Source organism: Abramis brama (genome assembly GCF_963993115.1).
Source record: "Abramis brama genome assembly, chromosome: 15".
Classification (NCBI taxonomy): domain Eukaryota; kingdom Metazoa; phylum Chordata; class Actinopteri; order Cypriniformes; family Leuciscidae; genus Abramis; species Abramis brama.
Window position 1 is genome coordinate 10,441,097 of NC_139977.1, and position 20,373 is coordinate 10,461,469.

The following is a 20,373-nucleotide window of genomic DNA, read 5'->3' on the forward strand; positions in this document are numbered from 1 at the left end:
TTAACGTGACCGCAACCAAAGAAACCACTGAATAATCCATACTAATTTTTATGATTTTTTATGATTTCAGTTGTGGCTATGTAATATGAATAATGGATATAATAGTCCAGACAATGTGTGCACTTCAGTGGTGCTGAGAGGTGTTTATATTGTATACCGCACTGTATGCGATATGACAAGTGACGGTGTGGAGAAAATATCCACTGAATCAGCAAGAAGCAGCAGTGACAATTAGTATTAGTTTCCTCATTACCATGCATTCTTTAAACAGATCTAAAACAGCTAACTGTGCATTCTTTCAGCTCTTTCCTTAAAATATTGCTGTGCTGTATAATTGTGTTATTTATGCATATATTATATTATGGCACTTTCCCAAAAAACTGAATAAATGCATATAATTGAAGCCATTATCTATACCCCTCCACCCCCACCCTCAAAAAACAGCAATTCCAAATAATAATGAAAAAAAAATTGCAAATCAGTGCAATTCCACTATAGTACAGAGTTGCCATATGGTCAATGTTCAGTAAAAATATTGCACGTTAGATAGAGATCAGTGTTATCCAGATTGCTCTTTTTCAGGAGAGGCTTGACAACTGCAGTTTTAAGGGACTTTGGAAAAGTCCCAGAGAGAAGTGAAGAGTTTACCACTTCTAGGAGATCTGCTTCTAAACAGTTTAACACACTTTTGAAAAAAGATGTGGGAAGTGCGTCAAGGGCGCAGGTTGACGTTTTAAGTGCTGTACGGTTTCTTCCAAAATTTTGCTTCGAAATCAGACATAGTAATTAGTAACTACTTTCTGCTGACGTGGTCTGATCTGTCTGATCTCAGCACAACTCAAGGATGTGCTGATCATCTTTATAATATTATTGATTTTCTTAGAGAAGAAGGAAGCTAACTCACTGCATTTGCTGTCTGACCCACTGGGAATGTGACTTGGGGGGGGTTTGTTAGTCTCTCTACAGTGGCAAAAAGACATAAAAAAAATAAAATAATAATTGCTCACTGTTATAATCTCTGCTAGTGTGAACTTCCAGTGCAGAAACAGGAGGTATTATGATGCAGGAAATGTCGACAAACAACAATTGTACTTCATCGACCACACGGATCCTTGAAGTATAAAGAGTCCTACATTACCTCTGGCGAATTAATGTACAGATGCCATTAAAAGCACTCTGCGTTAACCTTAACACTTCACTTCGGTCATCCTTTCTGCGTTCGGCCTCCAGATACACAAAATCAGTCTTTCATTTCTGTCATTCTTTGCCCTCTGAAGTTCACGTCAATATGCTGACCGTGTCCCTTCTCAACATGCAGCTGCAGAGGGGCGAGCGAGTCACCCCGTGAGCAACTCATCTGTGAAATTAATTAGGGTCTGCTCACATTCATTCCTCAGCTCTTACAGTAGGGGGAGGAAACGCGGTGCACTAAAACGGTCTTTTGATCCACCTCTCAGCACAGCTCATGTGTGAAAACTGCAGATTTCTCATTAATCCTTCCATTTCTTTACTTAATTGACACTGTGAGAGTCTGAGTGCCTGGAGATCTCTGTGCATGACTGTGTGTGTGTGTGTGTGTGTGTGTGTGTGTGTATTTTGTATAATACTGCATGTGAAATATTTGTCTATGTGTTTTATGATAAGCGGCATGCTTGGGTTTGTGTGCCTATATTTGAGAAAAAAGAAGAAAGAGTTATGTAGCCAAAACATGTGCCACAAAAACAATGTTTTTTAAATTATATGTACTATGGAACTAAAACAAATATCACAAAATATCTATATCTGTGTGTAGAGATAGAGATCAGTGGTACCAAGAATGATCTTTTTCAGGAGGGGTATAACAACAATATATATTAAAATTGAGTGTGTGTGTGTGTGTGTGTGTGTGTGTGTGTGTGTGTGTGTGTGTGTGTGTGTGTGTGTGTGTGTATGTATGTATGTATGTATATATATATATGTATATATATATATGTATATATTAGGGGTGTGACGAGATCTCGTGCTACGAGATCTCGCGAGATTAAAACGCGACGAGATTTCTCGTCGAGGTAAAACTTTGTCTCGTGAGTTGTTGTGATGTCAGCGTGATGGAGCGTGAGGGTGAAATTAGTATTGAAGATGCCCCTGCCACTTTTAAATCATTTGTGTGCCGGGCCAATCACACACACACTCCGCGCACACACTCACTGTCCCTCGCTCACTCACTCACTCACTCACTCGCGCACACACACACACTCACTGTTGCTCGCACTCTCACTCACTTGCGCACACTCACTCTCGCTCACACTCAACCCGTCGTGGAGGACCGTTAAAATTAAACATGCTAGTCTTTCTGTAGTGATGTCCTGAAGCATCGCAGACGCGTAGGTTGTCGCCCACTATGACACACTATACGAAATGAAACGATTGAATCTTGCGTCCCGACGCCCGTTGTCCTTTACGAATCTCCACGAAACGGATCGTGCCAAAATCGCGCTAAAATAGTGTAATCTGAACCAGGCAGGTAATAAACATTTGACCTATCACGCAAAGAACCTATTAAAGCACTAAGACATGGGAACAGTATAGCTAACGTTCACATATCACAAGTCATATCGACATCGCAATATTAAACAATGTTATCGCACATCGCAGCTTTTCCTCATATCGTGCAGCCCTAGTTACTGCCCAAAGGTCTCAACTGCTGCCAGAAATCGTCGACATGCTTATATTCTTGAAAAAGAACATGACCATAATCTTAGTCTGTTCTGTGTAGTTAATTTATCTCTTTTTCATGCTTGAAGAATTTTTTTTTTTCTGTTTGAACTTGTAGTTTTGAGAGAGCAGTAGGCTACTTTGATTATGGATACACACTTACTGTTTGCATTTAAAGTGTTATTTCAGTTATTTATATTAATTTTATTTATAGCCTACTGTTTTATTTTTTTTATGTTCGATTTGTGGAAAGGAGTTAGATTTCTCATGTAAAATCGTACAGGGGAGAAGCCAGACGGTAGAGTTTATAGCAAAACATTTTGCAGTGTTTGCATGTCCTTTACTGCATAGAATTCATTAAAATAGAAGTAAAATAACATTCATTACAAGTTGATTTTCAGTTGAATAAAATACTATTTTCCATTCATATATTTCATCATTGAGGATTTCTTAAAAATTGTGTAAAAATCTCGTCTTGTCTCGTTCTCGTGAACCCAATCTCGTGTCTCGTCTCGTCTCGTGGAGTAAGCGTCTCGTCACACCCCTAGTATATATATATGTATATATATATATATATATATATATATATATATATATATATATATATATGAAATAGACTTCAGCAGATGATTTGGCTAAACTAACACAATACAACAAGACGAAGGCGCCAGCTGACAAGACATTAAAACGTTAACACAGTAAAAGTACCATAGTAAAAACATGTAATTTGAGTTAATACAAAAACACAAACCAACACATTCTCACCTATGAAAGGTTATCCCATTTCTTCGGGAAATTGAATCGACGGTTTCACAACCAGAAGCTGCATCATTGATTCTTACTGTGAGTGACGACACGCTGACCGTTGCAAGATGACAGGAGCCCAGACGTGTCGGAGGCGATGGAGTGTGGAATCTACTTATACATATCTATGCTGACAACAGCCAGCCAAGTGGACACTTATAGAACAATACCAAAAATATCAAAATGACTAAACGTCAGCCTGCCTGATGTTGTCTACATTCTCTAGGGTAATGATGAAGATTTTTGCTAAGAATTATGTGAGAATAAATCTTGTAAACAAGAATATAAGAAATCAAAACCATGCACAAACTGATTTTCAAGGGCAGCAGAGCCTTTTGTGTCGTGTACACAGATGCTTGGATGAGTATTTCACTCAGTGCTGCAATACACACCGGTGTCACCAGTGTTTGCCACACTGTGGTGCTCTCCTATTTAAACAGGGTCTGATGAGGATCATTACAAACCTCTAATTCGCTTTGCACCCGCCACTATTCATAGTGACATCAGCTTGTGTCTTAACAAACCCGCAGAACAGGCTGAAAATAGATTCACATGGCAAAATAAATGCCCAAGCCTGAGGGGACTAAGTGTATCCATGTCTAATCTGGCTGCGTATGCCAGCCGGACACAGAGCCTGGCGTGTGAGGAAAGCATCCCATCTCAGTGACAGCTCTGAGGAACTGCTCTCCTCCTGCCAGACTCTCTGGGCCGAGCTCCAAACGGACATCCTACATGAGGTGTGCTGCTAGGACATCTGACGGGACACTACGACTGAGATCCAAGTCTTCCATTTCCTTTTCCACTTCTCCCGAAGCGCATGTTTCTTATAAACCGAATAAATCATTTTTAGGAATGTGGAAAAGGGTATTTGCAGGGTTTTTCAAATCAAATTTAAGGCGTTTAAGACCTTTTTTAAGACCTGCACATTTACAATGAAAGGGGTGGTTAATTAATTACTCACCCTCATGTTGTTCCAAACCTGTAAGACTTTCATTCATCTTCGGAAATCAAATGAAGATATTTTACATGAAATTGAGAGATTTGATTTCAGTCACGCCAACTACCAGTTTGTCGCTTCAAGTTTATAAAGAATCTCAACCGAACCTGCTTGACTGCTAGACTCCCTCTTGCAGAAGCTCAAACGTGATGTGTAACACGAGAATGAACATCATTGGTTCTTGCAGAAGTTCAAACGTGATGCGTAACACGAGAATGAACCTCATTGGTTCTTGCAGAAGTTCAAATGTGATGCGTAACACTAGAACGAACCTCATTGGTTCTTGCAGAAGCTCAAACGTGATGCGTAACACGAGAACGAACCTCATTGGTTCTTGCAGAAGCTCAAACGTGATGCGTAACACGAGAATGAACCTCATTGGTTCTTGCAGAAGTTCAAATGTGATGCGTAACACTAGAACGAACCTCATTGGTTCTTGCAGAAGCTCAAACGTGATGCGTAACACGAGAATGAACCTCATTGGTTCTTGCAGAAGTTCAAATGTGATGCGTAACACTAGAACGAACCTCATTGGTTCTTGCAGAAGCTCAAACGTGATGCGTAACACGAGAACGAACCTCATTGGTTCTTGCAGAAGCTCAAACGTGATGCGCAACACGAGAACGAACCTCATTGGTTCTTGCAGATGCTCAAACGTGATGCGTAACACGAGAACGAACCTCATTGGTTCTTGAAGCTCAAACGTGATGCGTAACACGAGAACGAACCTCATTGGTTCTTGCAGAAGCTCAAACGTGACGCGTAACACGAGAACGAACCTCATTGGTTCTTGCAGAAGCTCAAATGGTTCTTGCAGAAGCTCAAACGTGACGCGTAACACGAGAATGAACCTCATTGGTTCTTGCAGAAGCTCAAAAGTGATGCGTAACACGAGAATGAACCTCATTGGTTCTTGCAGAAGCTCAAACGTGATGCGTAACACGAGAATGAACCTCATTGGTTCTTGCTGAAGCTCAAACGTGATGCGTAACACGAGAACGAACCTCATTGGTTCTTGCAGAAGCTCAAAAGTGATGCGTAACACGAGAATGAACCTCATTGGTTCTTGCAGAAGCTCAAACGTGATGCGTAACACGAGAATGAACCTCATTGGTTCTTGCTGAAGCTCAAACGTGATGCGTAACACGAGAACGAACCTCATTGGTTCTTGCAGAAGTTCAAACGTGCTGCGTATGGCTGCGTATGCACTGTGCTATGGAACGAAGCAGACACTTTCAGATTATAAATGTAGCATCTGTTGTCCAATTGAACTATATTTTCTATAAAAAATGCTACATGACAGTGGGGGCAGTGCCATGGTGGCCAAGTAATGTCATCAGTGTATGGCCGAACACCTTGTAACAACAGTAACACTGACTAGCCTAGTCAATATTCGCTGTGGGCTGAATTAAAATGAAATTGAATTGCCATATGTGGCACTTATGGAACAGCAGAAATAGAATGGTTACCCTGGTAACCCCTGTATACAAAGCAGCCACGCTTATTAAAATGGCCAATTTTTATTTAGAATAGTATGCATCAATGCAAAGATAGCCAGGAAATATTAAAAACAGTACCTTACTAATTAGATTATAGTACCTTATTTTGACTTTGTATTATTTTTAGCCAAAAATCTAATTCTGTCATCATTTACTCACCCTCATGCCGTTCTAAACCTGTATGACTTTTATTAGCCTATGTAAACACAAAGGAAGCTTTTTTTGAGAAATTCTTTAGTGTTCTTTGTTCATAAAAATCAAGCGCATGGTAACCAACTCTTCACAATATCTTCTACTGTCTTCCGCAGAAGAAAGTCATATAGTCATACCTCCAAAAGCATCTTAAAGAGGCAAATTCATGAGAAACATTTTTTTCTTGACCACTTGAAAGACAAAAGTAGGCTACTATATACTATATAACTTTCAGGTCTCAATGTCCTCCCCAGGCCAAAACTATTTATTACTTTATTACTATTTATTGACCCCAAAATAAAAATATCTATTATTTATTCCAAGGGCCAAAGAGAGAAAATTGTAATAAAAATAATAGATTGCAATAAAAATGCCAGAACGAGCATTTTCACAACATCCCTCCACAATTTCTTTTCTTTTTTCATATATAATGCTGTTTGTACAGAGCATCGAACAACTAACTCGCAAAGGCCTTTGCTGAAACAACAGTGGAACAAGCTTTACTTTCACCACAAATGTTGAGGCTTGCTTTCCTTTACTGATGGCTTGTATCTCTAAAGACTGCTCTACATCACGTACCAGTTGCCATGTCCTGATAGCCACTGTAAGGAGGAAACATTACCCCAGGGAACAAGAGTAGTGATCAACTTTCAACCAGTGATAACATAGAGAATACAACTTTAATGTACTGATGATGTAATCAAGGAGTTTCAGGCCAGTCAACAGAAAACTTTAAGCTCAAACTGCCCAGAAAGCTACAACACACTGCTGCAATGCCGCAGTGGTACAGGAAAAAAATGTGAACTGATCTTAGTGTTTAATATGCAGTATCAAGAGCTAGAACTCATTCAGTGTGAATTCAGATCTTTCTGGTGCAGTTTGATCATCAAATAACAAGCAAAACCAAGTCAAGCAAGGTTCTTATGTTTAAACAAAGCAATCAAACTTGCTCCGGTAATTACCCCAGTAAAAGATGACTGATCCTTGAATTACACCACAAAATCAGTTATTAGTCAGTCATTTGATGACAAAATCTGCACACAAAAAAAAAAAAAAAAAAAAAAAGAGAGAGAAAGAAAGAAAGGAAATTCAGGAAATCTTGGTGGGACTGCTAGGTTTGCAAAAAGTTTGAAAATGTTTTGGATTAATTTTGGTCATTTTTGGACACTTCGGTCAAGCACTGAATTGTTTGTAGTGCTTTCTCACACCGAAATAATAACAGTATACTTTATAAGATGAAAAAAAAAAAGCACTGGATGAGGTGGAAAACCTGAAAATCATATGCGGTGAGGCATGCAGCTCTTTATTGCGCAAACAGCTTGTGAACGACTCTGTACTGGAAGTAAAGACAATTTATATGTGTATATCCATAACGATATATATCTAAAGAAGAGTATGATTGCGGGCCTGTGAAACTATGGCTATGTCCAAAATCGCCCCCTATACCCTTAAATTGGGCACTATTTAAAGGAACAGCCATTTGTAGTGGTGTCCAAAACATTATTGAGTGCACTCATTCAATCCCACAATGCACCGCAATAACAAGTGTACAAATGATATACACTCAACGACTGGACAATACCCATAATGCACTGTCTGTAAAAGTCGTGCGCCAAATAGATATCCAAGTCAGACCAGAAGATGACGCCTTCGACTGAATCATCCATCCATCCATTTTCCAAACCGCTGGTTCAATGTGGCCACAGCGTAATATCATACAATACAAGTATAGCCTAAGTTTCTTTTTAACTGATTATTAAATTGTTTAACTAAGGTTCACACAGTTTCCATGACAGAGACGGAAATATTTTCATTACAACTGGAGCTGCCATGATTATTGAACAGCAAGCACAAACTATGCAAAAGTGTGTCCGAATTCACTCACAAGTTTTCATTCACTCTCTGAAGTGAACTATTTTAGTGGACTAATGTAGGGAAGAGTGAATGAGGGCACAGCCTAAATGACCCCCATCTCAAATTTTAAAGCTAAAGTATAATTTCTGCGCCCCTAGCGTCACCAAACGGAAATACAAAAAAACAACAATGAATGTTCTCACACAGGTTTCCGAAACACTCCCCGCCTCCCGGCTTGTCATTAGTTGAACAAAAGGATAACCCCGCCCCCAAACACACGCCATTGGTTGAGACAATGTTGATACGTCGGCTTTGGTAGGGATTGTTCAAAATATAATTTTGAATTTTAGTGATATGATATCCATTTACGAACAACTGAATATTAATCTTGAATAAAGAACAGATAATAAAGTATGTTAGCAGACAAAATACACACTTCAGCTAGATATGTCACTTCAAATATAAGCGAAAGGTGACTGAAAATATGAATGAAGGAGAAGGGCTGCATGTTCTTGGCTTGATGTAATACACCTGTGGCATCTGAGCTTTAGTTACAGGATATGAGCACACTTTCTAAACTCATGGCTGCCTGTGTGCCATCATCATACAGTAACTTACTGAATGAAGCAACATGGCAGGTGACTGGATTGGTTATTAAGAAAGTTGTGAATGCATTTCACTCGTGCTTCGGGGTTGTTCTTACCTTACACGGAAACGGTAGATTAGATGCAACTTTTTCCATTGCCAAGTTTCTTATGCTCGGCGTAAGAGGGCCGCGACAGGTTGGACAACAGCTGAGCTTTTGCCGACACTGGTTACACACCAGATGCCCAGCCTGGCACTGCAGTATCGGAGGCAGCACATAGTCGAAACACACCGGGCATTCAAACAACGCTGTCAGTTCGGCTGACTGTCCCGGTAGGGCAACGGCTGGAAGGGTTACAGCGACCGCGGGCACAGTACCAGAGCCCGGGACAGAGCCAGAGACCCCAGCGGCGGCTGTGGCTGCGGCTGTTCCTCCATGCTTACTTCCTCCTGTTTTACCAGCTCCGAGTCCCCCAGCCGCACCACCCGTCGAGGACGGACGGCTCATGGCGAGGAGTGTAGATCTCTGATGGTGTAAAACCCAGACGAGTTCAAGCCCGAGAGCCTCACCATGTACTCCCAACTGACGAGAGACTCGGTTCCGCGCAGCCTCCGATCCCCCGCGGATACAACATGGCCGCCATAGTTTGAGAGGGAGTAACGAAACTATTGGATGAAGGACGTTTGATTGACACTCCTTTCAGCCAATCACAGAGCTGCTCTTGACGTTTACGTAAGAGTCTACGTGACTGGCTAGTGAAGTAAACAGCAAACAGTTGCACTACGGCACTTCGACACTACAGAAGGATGTTTCATCGTTTTATGCAATCAGAAGACTGACGCATTTTAAAAGATTAAAGCTAAATCATTAAAACTAAACAGAATGAAAACCAAAATGAGATATAAAGTCTTAATGAAAAGTTCTTACTCGACCATAAAATTTAAGGAACATATTTTATTAACTCTATTAAAAACCCCTCCTATCTGGTAAAAAAAAAAAAATCACTTCTATTAACATGCTTGGGATCCACATGAAATATGTGCAATGAGAATATATAAATATAAAAAATACCTTAAAATGAGCTCAGCATTATTTATTTTCAATTTATTTTCAAAACACTTCGAAATGCATATTTAATAATAGCAATTTTTTAATGTGTGCACATAAGATTTTGTTTCTATATCAAAATGTTGTTCCGTTCTCGTTTGCTGCCTCTAAATTATATCAATATAATAGACCATAAGCATATATCAGTGTGTCAGCATCCTGGAGTAACAGTCCTTGTTTAACTAGCTCCCTCTGCTGGCATTTCATTGATTTCATAAGAACGTTACGTTGTATTTACACCTAATATTGAGTTTAAATTATCTAAATAATTAAATTATTTATTAAACTAGAACAGGGTGATCAAGATTTTTTTTTGCACCATAGAAACTCAACCACTAAATGAAGTCTGTGAAACATAAAAACAACAAAACACACAATTTATCATTTTAATTGTATTTATTTTTTACTTACAAAAATTAACAATAAATGGTAATATGCAATGGTAATATTCTAAACAAGACAATACTACTGAAAGGCAAATTCAGAGTTATCAAATGCTTATTTACATAATCACTTTTGCTTCCATACTAGTAAGAAACCACAGCAGGTCATAAAGCATCATAGTCATCCTCATCTTCATGCTTCCTCTTAAGAGACGTAGAGTCACTAGATGAATTCTGCGACACCATATTGGTAGTAATGAGGATGTTCTTGGAGCCGATGAGAGAGGGGTTGATGAGGACATTCTGAACCGTGGGAGTGGTAGGAGTAGCTGTGAATGAAAACAAATTAAATAATTCATAATTCACTACATGTTCTTAAAGCCTGTCATGTTTTTATTTCTCTTACAGTTTCTGGCAAAAATGAATTTTCAGCATCATTACTCCAGTCTTCAGTGTCACACAATTCTTCAGAAACCATTCTAATATGCTGATTTGGTGCTCAAGAAACATTTATTGTTATTATTACTATCAATGTTGAAATCAGTTGTACTGCTTAACATTTTTGTGGAAATGGTCATACTTTTTTCAGGATTCTTTGATGAATAGAAAGTTCAATGAGCAGCATTTATTTGACATTTCAGTTCATCATCATCATGAAAGTGTATTATCTGGATGTGTTTTAAAGCCATATCAGTCTAAACTTCTGATATATGGTTTTCTGAGCGCACACATCCGACAGCGCGTTGTGGTGGATTTTTAATAGATAAAATAGTAAACTGTATATTAAACTAACCATGTCTCTAACATCTAACCTTACTTCTCTTTTCAGGCCTAACATGATAACACTTTGAAACACAATGTACTAAAACGCTCTGTCCTGTGTTTTTGGATGTTGTATTCTTGCCGTACCCCTTTGACTTTGGTTGTGTGAGTGTATAAATAAAACATTTGGGAATTGAAACTAGACAGATGACTAAATTTGAACCTTGTGATTAACAATGAAGTAATCATTAAAACAAAGTTTGCTTTACCTGGTAACAGAAGGGTTCGTCTATGAAAACCAATCAAATTGTGTGGAAATTATGTAATGCAGTACGACATTTTTGCCATACCTCCTTATTCTATAAAAACTGTTGTATTCGTGTTAGCTGGTGGGATTCTCAATGGAATTTGTCTGAGATCCTCCAGCCTTGCTTCTTGGGGGAGATTCTCTGAGAACTGCTCGAGAGATCCTCCGGCCGTGATTAAAACATTTAAAGGACATTTGCTGAGGTCTGTTTGTCGATTATTCCTGCGCAGGAAGTAAGCTAGTTACGGGAACAGGTATTAGCACCCAGCCGACGTCGATGTGTAGACGCGCTAGAGTATAAATATTACAGACCCAGGTAGGCTTAGGTCAGATGAGATAGGACTTAGTTAGGTTTAGGGTAAAATCTATGACAGCGTCCTATGAGAATTAAACTAAGTTCTCTTTCACGTCTTATTGCGCTTAAACTGTGTTTTTGACATAACCTTGTGTGTATTTGACAAAGTTCACATAAACACAGTCGGTTATGTCTGTGAACGTAAACGGCAAGTAAAGAAATCACATGTGTATATTGTATCTGTGTATTAAAGTGAAAACAGCGTAATATACAGTACCTACTGCTATATATGCTGTTTATATGAATCAAATAAAAGAAAAACAGAAATTCACTCACTGCTCTTGATTGAATAACTATAGCTTTATATTTCTTACTCGAATGCTGGTGTTAAATGCTCTGGCGAGGAGATAAACATGGTGGACTGTGTACAGCTCACTGAGGGGAGGAGCTAAGCTAAGTCATGGGTGGGGCCTAAGCATGTGTGATGTCACACTGGAGCACGTTCCTGAACGGCTCGTTTTGAGACACCGTTTCAGATTTATGGGGAAAATAAACGGAGTGGATGAATTTTTACCACAATAGGGTGATTGTGTACCCATTATTCTGTTCAAAAACAATATAAAAGTGAATTTTGCATATTAGGTTCCCCTTCATTGATGAATAAAAGTACTAATTTCTCTCTTCTTTTTTTTGTTTTAAATCTTACCACAAATGTTTGAATAGTATCATTGTTTCCACAAAAATGTTAATCAGCAAAAACTGTTTTCAAAATTTATAATGATAATAATAATAATGAGAAATCTTTCTTGAGCAGCAAATCAGCATATTAGAATGATTTCTGAAGGACCATGTGACACTGAAGCCTGGAGAAATGATGCTGAAAATACAGCTTTGCATTACAGGAATAAATTACATTTCTAATTGTAATAATATTTCACAATATTACTTTTTTACTGTATTTCTTATGAAATACAGCATTGTGAGCATAAGAGACGAAAAAAGGGGCTGTACTGTAAAACTGTAGCTCAATTAATAGCTTAACTTTTGACCTGCTCTCTGATTTGGCACAAAATCTTCCACATGGTCCTTAATATACAAGAAGATCATACAAAGAGAACTGCTTGTTCTAAGGTGGACACTGTACCTGATTTGACAGAGGCAGCCTGTGAGTTGGGGATCTGAACGGTGAAGCGCTGGCCGGTCAGTGACACAGGTGTTCCCACTTTGGTCCCCACAGTCTGCACTGATGGAGTACCTGAAAAACACAATGAGGATCCTGAAAATTAAGTTTTAGATTTTGCTCGTTCACCAAAGAGAACAACTACTAATAGCTCTTGTGTATTATTGTGCATCTACGAATAGCTCAATGAATGTATGCTGGAAATCGTGAGCATGCAAAGTGTCCTGAAAACTCAGTGCCTTTAGATGCTAGAGATGTTTTAGTTTATACAGGAAGTATTTGGAATAACTGACCAAGAGTTGGAGTGCTTGGCCTACTGGACACTGCTCCCACGCTCAACCGTGGCACTGTTATCCTGCCCGTGGACGCAGACACCTAAACATGCAAATCAGAACCATATCAGACGGTACATTTTCATTTACATCTGTTAGCTTCATGTGAAGAACCAGGATTTCACACAGTCTAGAAAAACCTGGATATGAAGAAACCCAAATTTTAAAAGTTACTATCAGGTTTATTATAGTCGAACTAAAAACTAAAACCACAAAAATGATTGTCATTACTTGAAACAAAACATTACCTGATGTATATGTGTGTGTGTGTGTATATATATATATATATATATATATATATATATATATATATATATATATATATATATATATATATATATATATATATATATACACACACATATATATATATATATATATACATATATATATATTAGGGGTGTGTAAAGCAGCCGGTATTTGTATCTGTATTTGTATTTGTTGAGGGGGGAAAAGTATTTGTATTTGTATTTGAGTAAAATTCAAAATAGGTGTAAAAATCAATTTTTTTTGCGTTACACTTCTAAATGTTACCAAATACAGGAGATAAAACGTGTTTTATTTGACTTGGCTGTACTTTTATTTAATCCAAAACTGCATTCATATTTAATTTTAAAAGGGCTTTTTAAACCTGCTAAGAGTTATCCAGCCAAGAATAAGCCTAGAACAGCTTTTCTGAAGGACTGATATTAATGACATGATGACGGCTTTTTATTTCATTTCTCATCTCCATAAATATATCTAAAGCTAATGCAAGGGCTAGAAATCAATTAATTATTTGCTGATACTTCCTCGTCATCATGGAGAGCGCAGTTCGCACCGCGTCTGTCGTTGCTATGCAACCAACATAGGCGCGCCTGGAAAAACGAGCGCGCTTCCCGCGCGCCTACATTTGAAATCTGCACGCGCAAAAAAAGCGCTATGTGAACGACCGCTTATGGCAACGTGACATTAGCCTAATCCAAAATATTTCCGTGTCATTTTCTCCTTTCTTATCAAGTGGATTTACAGCCGGAGGAAACGCAGCTTTTTGATATAAAGTTGTTCTTGTTCCCGAATACAAATATTTTTTTTAAGTATTTGTTCGAAATAAGTATTCGTAAAAAACACATTATTTGTGCCTTTCCGAATACCGTATTCGGGTTCGGCTCCACCCCTAATATATATATATGTGTGTATGTGTGTGTGTGTGTGTGTGTGTATGTATATATATATATATATATATATATATATATATATATATATATATATATATATATATATGAAGAGTTTGGTTCCAAAATGCGATAAACACCATTATTTTTTTTTAAATTGAGTTCCTACAAAAATAAGTATTGTATCTGGTCGGTATTGAAAAGTCAATTTTACATTTTACGTAAAATGTGATATCCGCCGTGTTATTCTGTCATATTTTCCACACAATGTAGCATTGTAAACAGTAACGGCGGCGCTTTAAATACACCCGGCTTCCTAGTTTTTCTTATCTACTTTGTACTTTTCGATCAACAAACAAACAAAACAAATGAATAAATTTGACGGCATTGATGAACCTGTGGTGGTTTCTGCAATATGTGAATAATATGTGAATCTTCGTTACAGTGTTCTTAATATGACAAAATAAGTTTTTTTTGTCTGTGAAACTTACTAAAAATATTATACTAATATTATTATACTAATAAACTTAATTCGTTGTGTATTTTGAACACAAAATGAAATGAAAAATAACTTGTATATTGATTCAATGGATTAATTGCATTTTGGAAAAAAAATTGTCATGGATTTATTACAATTTGGGGAAAAAAAATTATCCGTTTTTTTTTATATAATAAATCTTTGAAAATCAAAATCTGGATTTGAATTTATGTTGTTATAACCTAAAAATGCTATGTGAAAGTTTGAAACAGAAAATAGTGGTTTTCATCTTGCCACTTTCTTGGTAAAGAAAACACATTTTTACTCAAATTAATCCAAATGGATTTATTGCATTTTGCAACCAAACTCTTCATGTATGTATGTATGTATGTATGTATTAGGGGTGGAGCCGAACCCGAATACGGTATTCGGAAAGGCACAAATAATGTGTTTTTTCCGAATACTTATTTCGAACAAATACTTTAAAAATATTTGTATCCGGGAACAAGAAAACTTTATATCAAAAAGCTGCGTTTCCATATGAGACATGGCGACCGGCGGTTCTGCTGATGTGGTGGCTGTTAATCCACTTGTTGATAAGAAAATAAATATTTTGGATTAGGCTAATGTCACGTTGTCATAAGTGGCCGTTCATATAGCGCGTTTTCTGCGCGTGCAGATTTCAAATGTAGGCGCGCGTTTTTCCAGGCGCGTCTATGTCGACGGTTGCATAGCAACGACAGACGCCATGACAGAGCTTGTGGAAAGGAGAAAGCGGTGCGAACCAAAGAGTATAGAAGTATGTGCGAACTGCGCTATCCATGATGACGAGGAAGTATCAGCAAAGAATTAATTGATTTCTAGCCCTTGCATTAGCTTTAGATATATTTATGGAGATGAGAAATGAAATAAAAAGCCGTCATTAATATCAGTCCGTCAGAAAAGCAGTTCTAGTCTTATTCTTGGCTGGATAACTCTTAGCAGGTTTAAAAAGCCCTTTTAAAATTAAATATGAATGCAGTTTTGGATTCAATAAAAGTACAGTCAAGTCAAATAAAACACGTTTTATCTCCTGTATAGTTTGAGATACCATTCATAAACATTACTTAATGCGTTATCTACAACAACACATTGAGTGAACAATATATTTTTACAACATCAATTAATGTTTGTGAATGTTATTTAATACAAATTTAATACACACTGGTCATGTTTGTTTACTTCATTCATTGTGCATTAAATAATGTTAACTTTTGATTTTAAAAATGTATTTTAAAATCAACCCCAAGGAGAATAATTGCGACAGTATATAAACTATTATTTATTGTTAGGTCATTTTATCTAATGTAGATAATAAAAATAATCTTAATAATCTAAATTAAGCTTTGGTACCGAAATTGGTAAAGAGAACAGTGGATTTTCACTGGTATTGGTACCGAATACTGAAATTTTGGTACCGTGACAACACTATTAGCTCTGTTAGCTCGGTAATTTAGACAATAGGCTGTTGACAGAGTAACTTTAACATAGGTAATGGCTGTTATGTTATTTTCTTTTCAATGACATTCCTTGTTACATGTTCATTGCTGGATTTATGGAAAAACATCAACCAATATTGCATATCCATAATTATTATAATGGATATAATTTAAGAATACTTACACTATAACGTAAATTAGAAGTGTAACGCGAAAAAAAAAGGATTTTTACACCTATTTTGAATTTTACTCGAATACAAATACAAATACAAATACTTTTCCCCCCTCAACAAATACAAATACAGATACAAATACCGGCTGCTTTGCACACCCCTAGTATGTATGTATGTATGTATGTATGTATGTATGTATGTATGTATGTGTATATATATATATATATATATATATATATATATATATATATATATATATATATATATATATATATATATATAAACAAATTCTAAATATTAATACAACTATAATAGTATTTCAAAGATACTAAAATAAAGCTGGTTGCTTGGAAAGGCCATGTAAATTAATAAAATACATTTTTCTGTGAATTCCACGTGGAGGTAAAAAAAATAATATTTCCCACAGATTTTGCAATGGGTTTTGCAATCATGTGAATTCTCCGTGTTGGCCAACAAAGCTTGCTTGATTTGAAAAGTGACTTTGTGAGCAGTGCTTTCTACATACTCTATGGATGGACCTTTTCCCCCCGCAAATTTTCACTGAAAATTGTGACTACACTTTTGTTCATTACTTTGGTGAAAAGAGTTGGGATCCCTGAAGAACTTGTCCTTCGGACAAGTAAATTTATGTTTTACTTGTCCATGCACAAAAGTCACTTGTCCGGGTAAAGATTTATAATTTTATCATTTATTTTTTTGTGTTTTGCTAATGCAGAATTCGAACAAACCGTTGAAAGCATCCAAACACTATCAATATTAATAAAATTCTGTTGAAACAGTAGAAAGGAACGTGTCCCAAGAATAGAGTTCCCCTTCAACAAGAAATAAGGATCTCCAGACTCCATAATACAAAGTAATACTTTGCACGCTGGTGTGCAGTGTATCACCAGAGGTAGTGGTGACTCTTGTAGGTATCCTCACTATTTGCAAGCTAGCTAGACAAGCTAGCTAGACTTACTGTATACTATATCTAAAATAATTTTGTAGACATAACAATTAGAGATGCACCCATTACAATTTTCTAGGCCGATTCCGATTTTTCATTGAGTTTGACCTGCTGATTTAAGCTGATTCCGATTTAATTTTTTTCTAACCACTTTAAAGCACACACAAATATTTATTTTCGATCTTTTCTTTAACCCTTTCACGTGCAAGTTTAAAATATTCTAACTGACACCCCCACCCCCCACCCCCAGAGTGAGTTTTTTCAAGGCAAACGTTCCCTTTAATGTTTCCATGGCAACGCGTCACACAATACACCGCAGCCACAATAATACTGTATGACAGATGTGTCGCTTTTATTTCGCTTTTCCTTTTTTATTCAAAATATTCACAAACTTGCTTACCATGTCATCAACTAGCCTATCTGATATTCCGATTCTCAAATACGTGTAAGTGAGTGTGTTTGGTCGTTTAAAAACCTTTATAAATAATCTTGATCTATAACATGAGATGGGCGCCGCAATGTTGTCCTGTCAGTCAAATTTACAGCACGTGAATTCATCAGTTTCTCCCGAAATAAATGCAAGAAAGCGGCCGGTGAACTGAGTAGAATAGAGTAAACTTTATAGTTAACGTTACTTCCACTATGTTTGTCTGATATGAATAACACATGTCGGCAAATTATATTTGAATAGATTGTTATCGCTGCTTCCACAGACATCAGTGTGTATTTTATAAACTCCAAATGTATTGTTTTACTCATGCTTATGTGTTTTTAAATATCTGAAACCTAAAATAAACATTATGAGGTTGAAAACACTGCTTAGTTGTGATATATGACAGCGCTGAACGTGTCCGACTCTGGCTCAGCGCCAGCCTACGCGCGAAAGCACAGTTTGAATCTGGCAGTTATGCGAGCGAGGGGCACATAACGTGAAGTAACATGGCATTTTATTTTGTTTGAAATTTAACTTGTCCAGTGGGACAAATAATTTTCTCTTCCACTTGTCCTACAAAAAAATCCACTTGTCCCGGACAAGCGGACAAGCCTTAATGTCGAGCCCTGTGTATATATATATATATATATATATAATAAATAAATAAATATAAAAATAATAATTATTATTATTTTATATATTTTTTTTGTTGTTGTTGTTTTTAATCAACAGAAAATAGATAATCCCATAGATTAAAATAAGTTTTGAAAAACAAAACTATGGTTTTGAATATTGTGGATAAAAGGTGGGCCTCTAAGCCAAAAATAGATACATATCATCTAAAGTAATACCTTTTTCTGCAGGGACTTCAGTCTGTAGTTTGGTGCGGTGAGACAGTAGCGGTCTGGTGGAAGACGTGGACCGGTGTACGGTTTGATCAGTGGCAGAGGAGTTTGGTTCTTCTGTCTTGCAATGTCCAACAGAAACTGAAACCATGGACCAAACAGCACTGTTAATTAATTACCAGAAGTCACATATGAGTTATGAATTAGTCATCAAGAGAGACTTACATCTCGTGGCGGAGGAGATGTGAACGACTGATCCACTCGACACTGGATTGCTAACCTTATGTCATCTGCATCCACACTGGACTTCTTGGCATGGGTGGAATATATTTTTGCATCCTCAATAATAGTGGTTACATATCCTGTAGAAAAACGTTAAAATGTTATTGGATGATTTACTAGTACAGAAAGGTTATTGCTGGAGTGCGTTAACATTTTCTCTTAATGCATTTAGCAATATACTTAAAAGTTGGCATGAAGCGGAAGATGCGATAGTCTTTTCTTCCGTACATCTGAGTGAAGTGGCTTCTTGAACAAGAAAAAACGAAGGGCGGGACGGGACTAGATTGGATTGTTGTGGTTTGCCATTGCTGTGATGTGATGTCATGTGAGCGACAGGTTGTCCCGCCCTCGCGCCACTAAACACGTCATCAGAGAAGTGATGTCGTTGCAAGTTATTTTGATTAAAGATTAAGAGAGCACATGCATAAAAAAAAAGAATGACTTGCATGGATAAATCATTCATAATAAATGTTGCAATGTTCAAAGAACAAATAAACATTGTCAATTTTGATTTCATTAAAGGCATCCTGACTTACTGTATGTAAACTCCAGCATTTGATTGATCACTCTAGGCTCGTACTCCGTGACCCCCATGTCTTTAAGAATCTGCATCATAACCTTTAAAGAAAATAATAATATTGATAAAATAAGAAAGCAAAAAATGCGAAAGGGAAATATTATGTATACTGTACTAGCATTAATTCGACTCTGTTGCAGCTTCTTTGCACATCTTACTTTACATTTGTAAATAAATCATACCTGCAAAACCTTCATATTCCCAAAAAATATGGCAAATTATAACACAACGTGTTAGAAACGCGCCAAATTGAAACTCAAACCACTGCATTACAGTCAGTGGACCAGTTAGCGTGCTAACGCATGTATGTGCACAAAGAAGAATAAGTAAGATTAATTAAATGCACAGTCGCTCTTTAATCATGCTGCTTTAATCGCTATTGTTAAATAACAATAAATGGTGCACAACACAGTGATAAACCCGTTTCTAATTCATTATTTACCTGTGCATCTTTAGGCACTGTTTTCGGAGACGCCATTTTCACATGAACTCAGCTTCTCCTCCCCCTGAAAACTCGGTTCGGTTGTGTTTCAAACGTATAGAGTCTATGGAGTCGACTACCTAGACCGCATTTTGGCTACCATGGGCGGTGCCGAAGCAGCGCAGCCACTCGGGATTGAAGAAAGGATGAGTGGCGGAGACAAGCAACCAATCACAGAGAGATTCAGCCAACTGTGACGCACCAAGTGACTCGAGGAACCAATCAGCAGCGGTTTAGACAATCAACGCGCCCAAACTGCAGCACGTGCCTATAGTAATAGGACGTCTGAATCATTTCTGCGACTCGGTTCTTTCGAACAGGTCGTTTCAAGCAATTGATTTTAAAAATAGCATATTACAAGCGTTAAACGTTACAATAAAGCTATTTATGTTTTTTGATTAGGTGTTGTTAACGAGAATTTGTACAAATTTAATTTGTCCAAGTTCAATTCGTTACAGTCACGATTTAACCTATTAAAATATATTTTTAACCTAAATACATAAACAATGCTAA

At 37.2% G+C, this 20,373-nt stretch overlaps 2 protein-coding genes across 3 annotated transcripts in view; both read right to left on the reverse strand.

Annotated features, from left to right (window-relative positions):
* siah2l (seven in absentia homolog 2-like) overlaps positions 1-9,321 on the reverse strand; it is a 32,186-nt gene extending 22,865 nt beyond the window's left edge. Inside the window, exon 1 of the mRNA XM_084137535.1 lies at positions 8,744-9,321. Coding sequence (XP_083993661.1) covers positions 8,744-9,133 — 390 coding nt within the window. The 5' untranslated portion in view covers positions 9,134-9,321. The remainder of the gene's footprint in view (positions 1-8,743) is intronic.
* A 789-nt stretch (positions 9,322-10,110) lies between these two features.
* On the reverse strand, positions 10,111-19,929 carry taf9 (TAF9 RNA polymerase II, TATA box binding protein (TBP)-associated factor). 2 transcript variants are annotated; one of them, XM_084136352.1, is made up of 7 exons: positions 19,822-19,929; positions 19,339-19,420; positions 18,746-18,882; positions 18,527-18,661; positions 12,954-13,035; positions 12,625-12,735; positions 10,111-10,445 (listed from the first exon to the last, which is right to left on the reverse strand). In XM_084136352.1, the coding sequence occupies exons 1-7, from the start codon at positions 19,855-19,857 to the stop codon at positions 10,282-10,284; spliced, it is 747 nt and encodes a 248-aa protein (XP_083992478.1). In that variant the 5' UTR covers positions 19,858-19,929; the 3' UTR covers positions 10,111-10,281. The 2 variants fall into 2 exon arrangements, with proteins under 2 accessions (XP_083992478.1, XP_083992477.1); XM_084136351.1 differs by having other exon boundaries at positions 12,625-12,756.
* Positions 19,930-20,373: the final 444 nt, after the last annotated feature.

What these genes read in the sequence shown, in the direction of transcription:
- taf9 (XM_084136351.1), bottom strand. Translation starts at nt 19,857, where the DNA reads ATGGCGTCTCCGAAAACAGTGCCTAAAGATGCACAG. An exon ending in CAGTGCCTAAAGATGCACAG is followed by an intron (nt 19,421 to 19,821) that starts GTAAATAATGAA and finishes TTTTCTTTAAAG; the next exon opens with GTTATGATGCAGATTCTTAA. An exon ending in GGCTGCCTCTGTCAAATCAG is followed by an intron (nt 10,446 to 12,624) that starts GTACAGTGTCCA and finishes TTTCATTCACAG; the next exon opens with CTACTCCTACCACTCCCACG.